Genomic DNA, 13812 nt, shown 5'->3' on the forward strand with positions numbered 1-13812 from the left:
TTGTACTGAAGTCAGAGGTGAAATAGTTCATGCACAATAGAGACGTTGCTTTCAAATAAAGGCAGCTCTGGAAAAGGAGGAATTTGAACAGGAAATCTTTGGGAAATTATACAGGAACCATTAGACTTTCTTTTAAAAAAAAAACCTCAAAAAAAATCCCTGATATCTTTCCCATATGATCCTGAAAGAAGAAACTGTATTCTTAAAGAAATGCGTATGTTATGCAGTCTGCTGGAACTGGGGCTGATTTGTTTGTCCTTAATCCTTGTGCCAACAAAGGTCCGTATAGTTAAAGCCATGGTTTTCCCAGTAGTGATATATGGAAGTGAGAGCTGGACCATAAAGAAGGCTGATTGCTGAAGAATTTATGCTTTTGAATTATGGTGCTGGAGGAGACTCTTGAGAGTCCCATGGACTGCAAGAAGATCAAACCTCTCCATTCTGAAGGAAATCAGCCCTGAGCACTCACTGGAAGGACAGATCCTGAAGCTGAGGCTCCAATACTTTGGCCACCTCATGAGAAGAGAAGACTCCCTGGAAAAGACCCTGATGTTGGGAAAGATGGAGGGCACAAGGAGAAGGGGACGACAGAGGACAAGATGGTTGGATAGTGTTCTCGAAACTACCAACATGAGATTGACCAAACTGCAGGAGGCAGTGGAAGACAGGAGTGCCTGGCGTGCTCTGGTCCATGGGGTCACGAAGAGTCGGACACGACTAAACGACTAAACAACAACAACAATCCTTTTTAATCTGTGATATTTTAGTGTATTTTTGATTTCTATGGAAGCCGCCCAGAGTGGCTGGGGAAACCCAGCCAGATGGGCGGGGTACAAATAATAAATTATTATTATATTATTATTATGTATATTGCAAAATGTGTCTTTAAATGTAAATGCTTCTAAATGGAACAACCCAAGGTCCCAAAACAATCTGACCTAGGGGCAAATACCTTGCTGCAGCCAAATATACAAAACTTTCTTCTCTTCCCAACTGCATGTTGAGGAAAGCAGGCAGCAATGGCAGCCTGTTATAGTGCTGACAGGCACTGCTATGCTTCAACTACCAAGCTGGGGTGTGTAATATTAAAAAGGCATAGGTCAACTCACAGGAGGATTCCTCTAACATTACAGTAAGGCTCAGATGCTTCAAAAGGCAATGCAGGACCAGAATGTGTAGCATCTTTGGTACCAAGCACTTTGTCCTCCTGCTCTGGATTTGGGCCTGAAGGATCAGGCAAAAAAAGCTTGGACGCAGAAGGGTAAGTTGAATGCAAGCACGATTTGTAACATTGTACCAACGTAATTGCTGGTTGCAGGACATGTCTGTTAATACAGCAAATCTTAAATAATATATACAATGTCAAAATAACAACAGCATGCACGACTCAGTATCTCAAAGCCAAACAGTCCTAATATTTCTGAAATAAGTCCATGAGAACAACTCTCTATGTGTATACTTGTTCTAGTTGAATCCCAACAGAACTCAATTCAATGTTCCACCAAATAGGTTGACTCCAATATTAGAAAGGCAATTTGCTCTTTTTAAGAGAGAGAGAGAGAGAGAGAGAGAGCACTGAATTGTATAGTTCCTTTTCAGGCCAACTAGAAGAAGATTCATGAAACAGAGACTGGAATCTGGGTTTCTTGTTGTCAGAGTTACATTGGGATCTCACAAGTATACACATAGAGACTTATTTCAGGAATATTTGGACATTTTGTCTTTCAGATACTAAATTGCGCGTGTTATTATTATTTTGGCATTGTACATATTATATAAGATTTCATGTATTAGAAGGTGTCAAAATGTCGTACATTATTGTTAATGAATTTTTGTATACCACATACAGAATTGTTTAGTTTGTGATTTATCTCTCTGTATTCCTTGGGTGTGGTATTGGGCATGTCTGTTAAGGCATCAATCTTAGCTTCCAAATTCCTGGCTTTGTGGGGTTTTAGACCTGACTCCTGACTTGTTGCACATTCCTGCCTCCTGGTTCGACCTGTGATCTTGGTCCCCGCCAGCTCCAGGCTCCTGGCTTCTGACATTCTCCTGACTGTTACCCATGGCCCAGTCCTGACTCTGTGGCAGGCTGCAATAGTTGATTATATCAGTTAATGCAAATGAAGTGCTCTGTTGAGTCATACTGTAGTTATGCCGACATTCTTCAACCAGACCTGCTCCTCAGTCAGTTCCCAGTGGTTGCTGGAAGTATATTTAGGGCAGGACAGCCAATCACATCACTCTAGCATTTCCAACCTTACCTGACTTCGTCCTCCACTCCCCTTTATGCTTCACCATATAATAGTGGTAGTAATACAATTCTTTTCTATATTGATTGATTTTAAGCATGTCACATTTCAGAATCGGAAATCATCCCAAAGCAGCTTATAAGAAAAAGTCAAAGCAATAAAATAAAACATTATTAACTATACCATTGAAACCAATAAAATACAATATTTATCTCATTAAAAACAAAGCATAAGATAGTAAAACCACATGTAAGCACAACATCCAAGCCTTTCATTCCTGGCACAGGATACCAACCACCCTAGCTTATCTTAACTAAAAGCAGATTTGGAAAAGCCTGAGAGCTCATCATAAGAAAAAATCAAGTTGACTAGCTTGAAAGTATTATTATTACTATTATTATTATTTACTACAGGACCAAGCTTGACTTGCTACTAGGTAAAGGTAAAGGTACCCCTGCCCGTGCGGGCCAGTCGTGTCTGACTCTAGGGTTGCGCGCTCATCTCGCTCAAGAGGCCGGGAGCCAGCGCTGTCCGGAGACACTTCCAGGTCACATGGCCAGCGTGACTAAGCGGCATCTGGCGCACCAGCACTGCACACGGACACGCCGTTTACCTTCCCGCTATAAAGCGGTACCTATTTATCTACTTGCACTTAAGGGTGCTTTCGAACTGCTAGGTAGGCAGGAGCTAGGACTGAACGACGGGAGCTCACCCTGCCGCGGGGATTCGAACTGCTGACCTTGCGATCAGCAAGTCCTAGGCACTGAGGTTTTACCCACAGCGCCACCCGCATCCCAACTTGCTACTAGAAATATATATATATTTATTTCTAGGAATAATTCCATTTTCACCCAACTGTTTCTGTACCAACCTGCGTGGAAAGAATCCAGAAAAAGAAAACAAACCACCAGACACAAGACAGCATGTGCTTTGGTAATGCTGTGGGATCGTAGTATAAAGTTTACAATTGGAGTGGAAATAGAGGTCAATATTAGAATGACTCCAAAGAAGCTGCTACTTATTTGTTTATGAAAGTACAGTACTTCTTTAGTCAAAAGTAGCATGTTTTCCCTTGGATTTCTGAACATGTGATGGAAGATTACAGTAACCAGAATAACCTTGTCCAATAGCCTGTCAACAATGCCTGACAATAATGGTTCTGCCATCCCCCATTCTGCAGATTTCCCCAATTAACCATGTGGGGAGAACAAAGAACTTCCCAGAACTGAATAACCACCAAAATCTGGAGCCCAAAAGCTTCTATCACTCCTCACAATACAACTGTGCTCAAGCCAGTCTCCAGCCTTGCATTGTTATCTTGACATCTAGCTTCAGGAGTGACCTCAGATGCCCATCAGTCATGTTCTGCCTGCACAAAAGAACACATCAAAAGTGTAGTTAAAAGAGGATGGAGAGGAGAGGTGGAAGGATTTTTCTGATGCACATTTAAGAAAATAAAGTTACTGTGTTTTTAAGAGCATCAGTAAAATAATATATAAAATAAACCCACGCAACGCCCACTGTCACAGGGTGGTCTGAGCATGAATACTGGGTGGATATAAGTTATTTTTCAGAAGTCTGTAGTAGTAGTACAATAATTATTATAACAATATGATTGTGCCTATCAATAACGTAAACTATAATAATAGATCACAAGAATTTAAGAATGGGCCTTGCTGGATCACAACCCATAGTCCAATATGCTTTTCTTACTCAAAGGCTTATTGCTCGGACCTCCCTGCTTCAGTATTCCTTTCATACTAGTGTTTTTTCCCCACTGGAGGGCCTTAACAGCAGCTCTGAGGGGTGATTTATGTTTGGGAAACAGTGTGTGGGAAAGTTAAACACCTCCTGCCCTCATTGACCGAGCAAGATCAGAGCTCTCTGCCGCTGCGTTAAAGTTACAATCACTTACAATTGCTCCACCAGTATATTTGGTATGATATTTGTTTGCTCTTCTGTTGTATAAGGATATGCCTGGAGAGGTATTATTATTATTATTATTATTATTATTATTATTATTATTATTACGCAGTATGGGAATGTTTGTATTGAAATAAATAATAAAAGGCCAAAGAGAAAAACAAATTTGGAACAAGAAATAATATTATATATAGGTGTCACTGTATTTTGTGGTTCCGGTGAGTGTTATTCTTCGATGAATTCTTCATGCAGGGAAAGCACCAAAAGGCTTTCATTGGTAGGGCTGCCATACATCCGGAATTTCCCAGACATAGCCAGGATTCGGCAGTTGCAAGCAGTGTCTGGACGGAAATCTCTGAAATGTCTTACAGTATTTGTTTGTAGGTCTCATTTTCATTTCCAAGAGCTTTACTACTACTGCACAATGTGGCTACACTGGTCTGAATTATTAAGCAGACAACATACAATATTCCTGGATGCTATAAAGAGTGTTAAAATCAATTGCTGGTAGTGTCTGCCTACTTCTGTGTAGAACTTCAATCCCAAATTGAATGAGGAATACAGCCTGCTAAATACTGGAATCTATATAACCCATGTGATATCATGCAGCAGCAAGCTAAACTGACTCCCTTGCTGCAGAGCAGCAGAGAAAACAGCCTGTAGGTTAGTGATTTCAAATTATCCTTGAGATTTCTTGCTACCTGGCATATTCACAATTCCAAACTTATATCCTGAGCTCAGCTAGATAGTCAAATGGAATGTACATGCCAGCATTAACTGCTGCTGAACAGATGTTAACCCTGCCTTCCACACATGACTCTGGAATGCAATAAAATTAGGCCGTTCTGGGAAAATATTTTGTCTTCATTTACTTACAGTGCTGACTGGAACAATGGGTTTGATCTTCTTTAGCCTTGGCTCATGGAAATAATCCTTAAGCACAAGAAAGAAGTGATCTATAGGGTTATGACATAACTTTTAAGAGAAGCACCTTAAGGAAAATCTTAAAGAAATCAACGCCGCCTGAATTGTTAGCGCAAGGAGGAAAGAAACAGGATGATCATCCACATTTTTCCCTGTTAGTTAAACACTGCAAATAATAATTGGTTGCACACTGCAATGGTTAGTTAAGAACTTGTTAAGCTGGAAAATCAAATACAATCGAATACTCTTTTGGTTGTTGGGCCAAAATGGCTATGATGATGGGAGATCTGTGATGGGCTTTCCCACATTTTTTTTCTACAACCCTAAAAGCATCTAAGGGACATTGGAACAGGACCATGGAGGTGGGGGACAACCTCATCCCCTTTATCCCAGTCAGAACTCCTCTTCCCACTGCAAATTGTTGCTTTCTACGTGGACAGAAAACATAATGGCTCCGTTATGGGTACCTGCTTATTTCCACCAGAGAACAAAAAACCAGCTTCATAGGAAAAATCATTTGGAAAATAGTACCATGGTTCCTCCATCCCTACCCCAGCACCCTAATCTGACTTATCCTTCCCTTCAGACTTTCTTAGCTTCAGCTGTACACATGTAACATATGTCTTCAGAATTCTCTGGGCCAGCAGAAGATATGGCAGCAGGTTATCAGGCTGTAAAAAAAAGATATTGAACCTTCCATTCTATGTTGTGACCTACCGTATTTTGACCACATCAGATCAGTGGGTATGGACAATGCCAGCATGGACTTGTCAGAGTTGAAATGGAGCCAAAATGAGCTTCAGAAATTTTGCTCATGCAAGTGGGGCAGCACATCTACATATCCAAAAAGCAGCTTCTGGTGCCCTTGTGATTTATGTTTGCCATTATTTCTGCAGGTACCTACATAATTAAGATTACTGCTTACAGTGAATAAATTTGTGCTGAGATATCATAATATTGTCTGAGTACGTGTCCTTGCCTGGCAGTTGGATAAGGCTGAGTCTATGTTTAGTTTCACACAGCCCTAGGAATATGATATATTCAGAGAAAAGTATTGCTCTCAAAGATTTGACAAATTAAGCTTTCTCAGACCAGTTGATAAGCCCAAGAGATTTACACTGTTAAAAATTTATTGGTACTTTATGGGAAATCAATGCATCATTTTATGTTCAAGTGTCCATTATTTGGTAGTAATATAAACTTAGCTTAAAACATTAACAGAAAGCAAAGTAATTTATCAGGCTCGTGGCTTACAAGCATAAATGTCAAAGTGCTCTACTTAATTTTTCATTTTCAAGTTCAATTTGCTAACCAGTTTTGGGTCTTAAGGGATGAAAACTCTGGCTACTAGCTTTGAAGAACCTCCATTGGCTTTAGAAGAAAGCTCAGGTTTATACAGCCAAAGAGTTAACTTTTAAAGGATTTCAGCTTGGTATGCAGTGATTTCTAGGAACGTGTAGAAAAATATATTACCTGGTAAAATTAACTGAAGCTTCTACATGAACAAGACTTGATATAAATACTAGATGAGATTTATGGTGAAACAATTGCATTTTACCAGCAATTGTACCAGAGAGCCAGCCAGATCCTTATAAAAGTACTGTAGATATCAACATAAGAACTCTATCAAGAAGGAATGAACTCCACTGAATCACTGTGCTGTATTGAGGTTCTCATTTTATTTGTTTTTAATGATGAAAATAGATATAACTTCCTAAGCCAACTTGTCCATACAAATCCACAGGATCTAAACCAGAACTGCTAATGGAAACTGTTTATTGGTTCACCAAATAATTTATAAGGTTTGGACACATTAAATGGAAACACATTACGGAATGATGTCACAACACTAAATGTATACTGCTGCCATTCTGTTGTGTTCACCAAGAATGAACTGATTGTGGCAAGTGCATTCAGGAATGCTGTAATGGTTGTGCAGAAATAAGAATGTTTTTCCATTTTTACAAGCCATCAAAATACACAGGAGAGTTTTATAAGAAAGCAGGAAACAATAGCCTCCAGATGAGATGTGGTATCCTCAGTGATTGCTTGCAGTCCCAAGAAGAATAACAAAGTCTAACAGTATATTTTCTCAAGGGGCCACTTGTGATTGCAAAGCCTCAAATGACCAAGAAGATTAAAGTACAAGGTGTGGCTTTATCTGAAGGTCTGCACAAGATCAATTTGCTTGGTAGAAGATTTGCCATTGCTTATTGCCATTGTCTTTAAGCCTATACAGTGGTACCTCGGGTTAAGTACTTAATTTGTTCCAGAGGTCCGTTCTTAACCTGAAACTGTTCTTAACCTGAAGCACCACTTTAACTAATGGGGCCTCCTGCTGCTGCTGCACCACCGGAGCACAATTTCTGTTCTCACCCTGAAGCAAGGTTCTTAACCTGAAGCACTATTTCTGGGTTAGCAGAGTCTGTAACCTGAAGCGTATGTAACCTGAAGCGTATGTAACCCGAGGTACCACTGTATAACATTAGAAACGGGGTGTTTCTCCACTAAGCTTCCTCTTAGTACCATATTGAAAGTGAAAATGTATTAAATCCTGTTTGTTTTCAAATTTGCACTGAAGAAATATACAGTGGTACCTTGGTTCTCAAATGCCTTGGTACTCAAACAGCTTGGAACCCAAACACTGCAAACCTGGAAGTAAGTGTTCTGGTTTGCGAACCTTTTTCGGAAGCCAAAAAAAGCCCTCTTCGGATATTTATTGCACATCTAAGGAATTTTTTATATGATCATATACCCAGAATATACCCACTCTTCTCATATATCCAAGCCAAGGAGCCAGTACAAACAGGATGTGGTCTAAACCACTGGGCCTCTTGGGCTTCCAATCAGAAGGTCAGCCGTTCGAATCCCTGCGACAGGGTGAGCTCCCATCGCTCTGTCCCAGCTCCTGCCAACCTAGCAGTTCAAAAGCACACCAGTGCAAGTAAATAAATAGGTACCACTGCAGTGGGAAGGTAAACGGCATTTCCATGTGCTCTGGCACTCATCATGGTGTTCTGTTGCGCCAGAAGCAAATTAGTCCTGCTGGCCACATGACCCAGAAAGCTGTCTGTGGAAAAACGCTGGCTCCCTTGGCCTAAAAGCAAGATGAGTGCCATACTGTAGTCACCTTTGACAGGACTTAACCGTCCGGCGGTCTTTACCTTTTACCTTTTACAAACAGGATTCTATTCTAAACTGGCTAAGGGGTTCTGTGAGACTTTAAGATTAGTAAACTTCTACTACCCACAAGTATAAGTAGTCCCAAGGGGGAGGTAGGTGACAAACAGCTCACTCACCCATTCCTGGACTCTTGTAGCTATATGAAAGAAATGCACTTTTTGCATTTCTGAATTGAAATATAAACTGAAAAATTTAATCAGGTTGCAGTCCTAAGCTTGCTCACTCCTTCAGAACTAAACCATGGAGGAAATGTGTTTAGAATTGGAGCCTTAATATATAATATAATATAACATTATTATTTCTCTTTCAGAAATCTAACCAATGAGAAAAAAAGCTCGCCCACACTTTGTCCTTTTGTGAAATTTCTCTTTTGGTGTCACCACTGTGACCACAAATTTATATTTTCTTCTCCACAGTCCAGTCAACTCAGGATCAAAGCGGTAATAACGTTTACCAAAAAAAGTTAACCATTACTGAGGTGTCTCTAAGATGTGGAAGAAATGCGAAATCTCTAGCTGATTAAAATCACAACAAATAGCTAGGAAATGGCTGAATAAATAAACATAATGGGAGCTGAAGACATCACTGTGGAGGAAATGAATGATGGAAGCAATGACCTGGTGATAATTCCAGTTGCTGATGGAATTTAGGTTCAAGATATCAGACTACTATTGTTTACACTTGGCTTATGGCTTTGGGTGGGTGCCTAATGGCAGTAAAGAACCTTCGATATAGTATGGAGAACAACAGAAGCAACTTATTTCTGAGAAAATAGATCAAAATACCAATTTAACTTTTAATTTTTTATGAAACGCTAAGAAATATCAACAGATCATGCTTGAACAGACTGAACTGTGCTTTGGGAGACTCAATTCTAACTGCACTTCCATTGAAAAAAGTGGGACTTCTGAGTAAACATGCATAGGCGTAAGCAGATAGCAATGATATTAGGCTAAAAAGAGGACCTAATGGGTTCTGTGGGTGATTTAAGAATATTATTCTTCTGTTTGTAAATGGTTTTACATGATTTTAATATTCTATTTTTACACGGCTGTGAACCACCCAGGGACCTTATGGTGAATGGTGGGTAAGAAATCTAAAATCCATTATTGTTGTTGTTATGTTATAGGTTGAATAGCAGTGATGTCACCCTGCTCGTGGCACCATTTCTCAGACTAATAAAGTTGCAAAATCTTCCATTGGAGGTGGCTCTTAATTAACAAGGGAATAGTTTGCTGCTAAGGCTTGTCTTCTCACTTCCTTCTGGCTAATGATGGAATGTGAAAACAATAGCTTCACCCAGACAGCATCCCAGAACATGACATGAATGCAGGTGTTCTGAGTCAGGATGTCAAACTGGTATGATTGCAGGACTGTTTTCCCTCCTAATGTGGCCTTGGATCTATCAAAAAGAAAGAAAACATCTCAGGTGCCACAAAGTTGAGCTTCATAAAATGTCTTTAGTTTAGCATCAGGTGTTGGCTGAAGGTCAAACTAGAAACGAATGTAGGCACTTCCCCCCCCCCCCCAAATACAGTATGCATGTCCAACTCGCACGTGACCATGTACAGTGGTGCCCCACAAGACGAATGCCTCGCAAGACGGAAAACTCGCTAGACGAAAGGGTTTTCCGTTTTTTGAGCTGCTTCGCAAGACGAATTTCCCTATGGGCTTGCTTCGCAAGACGAAAACGTCTTGCAAGTTTGTTTCCATTTTCTTAACACCGTTAATACAGTTGCAACTTGACTTCGAGGAGCAACTCATAGAACGCAGTGTACATAGTAGCCTTTTTTGAGGTTTTTAAAGACTTTGGTGATTTTTTAAGCTTTTCCAAAACTTCTTTTGCAGCCATTTGGTAAGTTAAGCTTTTAAAACTTTTTGGGGGGGGTGGATTTGGGGTTGGGGTGTTTGGAATTCAAGGACTTGGTGCTGGAGAGGGGTTTGCAAGAATCTGGAAGCTTGTGTGTTTTTTTCTGCATTTTTATGATTTTTTGTGACCATTGGGGCACTCTGCTGTTTTTTTTGAAAAAATCTGGATTTGAATTTCTGTGTGCTGGGTGGCTGGGGGAACAGTTGGGGAGGGGTTTGCAAGAATCTGGAAGCTTGTGGTTTTTTTTCTGCATTTTTATGATTTTCTGTGACCATTGGGCCACTCTGCTGTTTTTCAAAAAAAATTCTGGGTTTGAATTTTGAACTGCTCTTTACAGTATGTGTGACTTTAAAGAGCACTTACTAAACTCTTGTTGTACCAAATTTGGCTTTGTTTGGACTTTTTTTGACCATAGGAACGCATTAATTGATTTTCAATGCATTCCTATGGGATTTCGTGCTTCGCAAGACGAAAAATTCGCTAGACGAAAAAATTCACGGAACGAATTAATTTCGTCTTGCAAGGCACCACTGTATATGTGCCGTGCCAGGAAATAAATGAATAAATTAATTGGATACTTGAAACCATCGCATAAACACAGTTAATACCACGTTGAGAGTCATACTGGGATGGCTTGTCATGTGGTTAGCTGGCTTGTGTAATTGATCTCTAGCAGGGTTGGTGTGATGAAGTCTATGTACAGTTACAGAGAGTCGATGGCCATTTTTTCTTCAGCTCCTTATGACTCTGCTGTTCCAAACCTTTTCAGTGAAGTCCTATGCATGTTTTACTCAGTTTCCTCAGTCCAACTGAATTGAGAGGGGCTAACTCTCAAACTGAGTAGGCATAGGACTGTGGCCTTAATACAGAATCAGAATACGTAACACCAACTACAATGCTATAAATAAAAAAGAAGAAAATGTTTATTTAAATCACTGTGCATATTTGTCACTATTCCTCAACCTGCAACGCTCTGGGGATAAGCTGTAAAGTAGTCACCATATACCCCACACTTCTGCTTGTCCTGTGCTTAGAAAGCCTTGCCCCGATCCTTTCAAAGGGGGAAACTGCTCTTTAGCTCTAAATTGGAGCAAACATCAGTCCAGAGAAAACCCAAATTGCCATATAAAGTTCCATGTCAGAGTGATTCCCTCCTCCTCCCTCCAGAGGTTTCCCAGCAAAAACACACTCTTTAAAGCTGAAGCAGAGCAAATAGCAATCTGTCGAAAACACCAATTGTGCTTACGCTTTAAAGAACAGGTTTTTGCAGGGAAAGTTCTAGAGCAAAAAGTAGAAGAAAAAAGTACTCCAACACAAGAGTTTTAAAGTGCAGAACTGTGTCTGGAAAGAGTGGTACAAAAGTTAAGTGTGGATAAGTTCTGCGACTGAGTGCTAAAAAGCAGTTTTACTTGAGAGAAAGCAGGACAAGTGTGGATATGCCCAGTTTAGTAAAAATGTGTTTGTGTAGTTGTTTTTTTTAACAAACTCATGCCCAATAGAGAATATCAGGACTTTCCTAATGTAGTGATTCACCTGAGGCAGGAACCAGAAAATTGGGGTTGTTCTGGGTAAGTCTATCACAATGAAAATATACATTTGGGCCAGTGTGCCTGGTATAGAAGCACAACGCCTTCCATTGCAAAACAAAAAACAAACAAAAAGGCAGTTTATCTTTATTGGTTTATTACACATAGTTGTGGTTGTTTCTGTAAAGATCCTGGTCCTGCGCATACTTGCATAAATATCCTTCAATGTTAATGAACTTGCACGCCCTCATATGCAAAAATGACCAAAAGAAAGTTTGGCGTATTCACTGGAAGAAGAAGAAAAAGGGCATTTTGCATTCACCCATATTATAAAGTTTTATGTGACTTTTTTAAAAAAAGGAAGCGACTTTATACTCATTAACGCAGCAGAGTTTGTTGCTTTTTCAGACCTTGGTGCGACACTGCCCACTGTTGAGCACCCGGCCAGCCAGCTAGCTAGCTGAGCAAGTTAAGCAAATATTATCATTATTCTGTCACAATCCGCAAACGCGCGCCCTCTGGCGGCCAGGATGAGCGACGGCGATGACTGCAGCTCTGGGGTTTTTGAAACGGGCGAAGACTGAAAGTGGGAGGGTTTCTGATGGAGGCGGGGCCCAGTCCTTGCTGCTGCAGCCGCCTTCCTATTGAGTCAGAGGCGCGTTGCGAGCTGAAAGCGATTGTAACAAACAGAAGCCCGAAGAGCGAGCTAGGCGGGCGTTCTGATTAGCGCGCTGGGACAAAGTAAAAGAATCTCGGGAGGCTGAACGTTCCAAAGAAAGTTACATTCCAGGGTCGGAGCAGCAGCAAGAAGCGGCCGCCCGGGGGGCACTTTCTCACGGAGGCGGTGGGTCTTCCCAGCCCTTGTTGAGCGAGGGCGAAGAGGAGGAGGCGAAGGACGAGGGGGGGTTTCAAACTGGGGGCCGAGAAAATGAATCGGAGCTTTAATAAATCTCAGAGTCTGCGGTATTTTGGCTACAGCGCGGTGGAAGTGAAAAGTAAGGTAAGGACATAAGGAATAACTACTTGCAGCCCGGATTAACCTTCCTTCCCTCCCCCCCCCGCCTTCCAGTACCTTTTCCCCACCTCCTCTAACTTCTTTTTAAAATGAATGGAGACCCCCCATCTCCTTGCATCCTCCCGCCCCCTCCCCTTATGATGCTTTGTCTTGCGTCTGAAAAAAACGAGATTGCTCTAGTTTTCCACCGGAGGGAAGAAACTTACTCCGGCAGCAACTTCTTTTTTTCTTTTAAACGTGTCTGCGCCAATTTATGAAAGAATATAAGGGAATATTCTGCCCGCCAGCCCCCCCCCCCCGCTTGACTTGCTGTGAAACACATGTTTTCCCTTCTCTCTCCACCATAGGGGACGTATCCCATAGCAACTTGTCCCGAGATCTCTAGGGTGTTTGTCGTGAGGGGTGGGTTTACGTCTCCGCCTGGACATTTTCCACAGATTTTGTTTTTGTTTCAATGTGGCTTCGGGGGCGCCTGGATCTTTAATCTCCGGCTTCGTCGGCTTGCTGGGATCAGGCGGCGATCGCGGCACGTTTCTTGCTGGTGGGCCGTTCGCAACAAAAGGGCTTTCCAAGTAGGGCGGCGGGAGGTGGGGTGGGGGGAGCTCGGGTGGAAAGAGAAGCAGGTTAGGCTCGCTCAGATCTGGATTAGTGAACCTCAGAAGAGGAGGGCCGATTGGAGGGGGGATGCTGTTGCCGCAAAGCCCCCCCCCACTCCTCCCCCACGCGCTCGCGGTCGAGTTAAACTTGATCGCCACTCGCGTGGGAGTGAGTCCAGTCCCTGCAAAACGCTCGGCTGCCTCTGCTTAACGTTTCCCATTGTTCCTCCTTATGGAAGTACTTCGAAACCTTTTGTGTTTTGGTTTGAAAATATTGCCGTGGACGCGGGAAGGGACGACTGGACTGCAGACACAGCCGGGGGGGGAGCTTTATTTCTCTCCCCTGAATGCAACCCTCTGGAGTTCTTCTCAAGAAACGCCAGGCAGCCTGCTGCTAAATCCCATACTGGCCCTCTTGAATCTGTTCCTGGCCCTGTCGCTGCCTTGCAGGTCTTGAGCTCTGCGAACTCGCTCTCTTTCATTCGTGTTTAAACTTGTTTGGAGAGTAGTAGACTCCCTTTCT

General features: G+C 41.8%; 1 protein-coding gene across 1 annotated transcript in view; it reads left to right on the forward strand.

Moving 5' to 3' along the window:
- Nucleotides 1-12201: 12201 nt before the first annotated feature.
- The window catches only part of PARD6G (par-6 family cell polarity regulator gamma), a 67356-nt gene continuing 65745 nt past the window's right edge, over nt 12202-13812 (forward strand). Inside the window, exon 1 of the mRNA XM_083623993.1 lies at nt 12202-12678. Within this exon, the coding sequence (XP_083480119.1) occupies nt 12607-12678 (72 nt within the window). The 5' untranslated portion in view covers nt 12202-12606. The remainder of the gene's footprint in view (nt 12679-13812) is intronic.

This window comes from Podarcis filfolensis (genome assembly GCF_964270895.1).
Source record: "Podarcis filfolensis genome assembly, chromosome: 7".
NCBI classification, from domain to species: Eukaryota; Metazoa; Chordata; class Lepidosauria; order Squamata; family Lacertidae; genus Podarcis; species Podarcis filfolensis.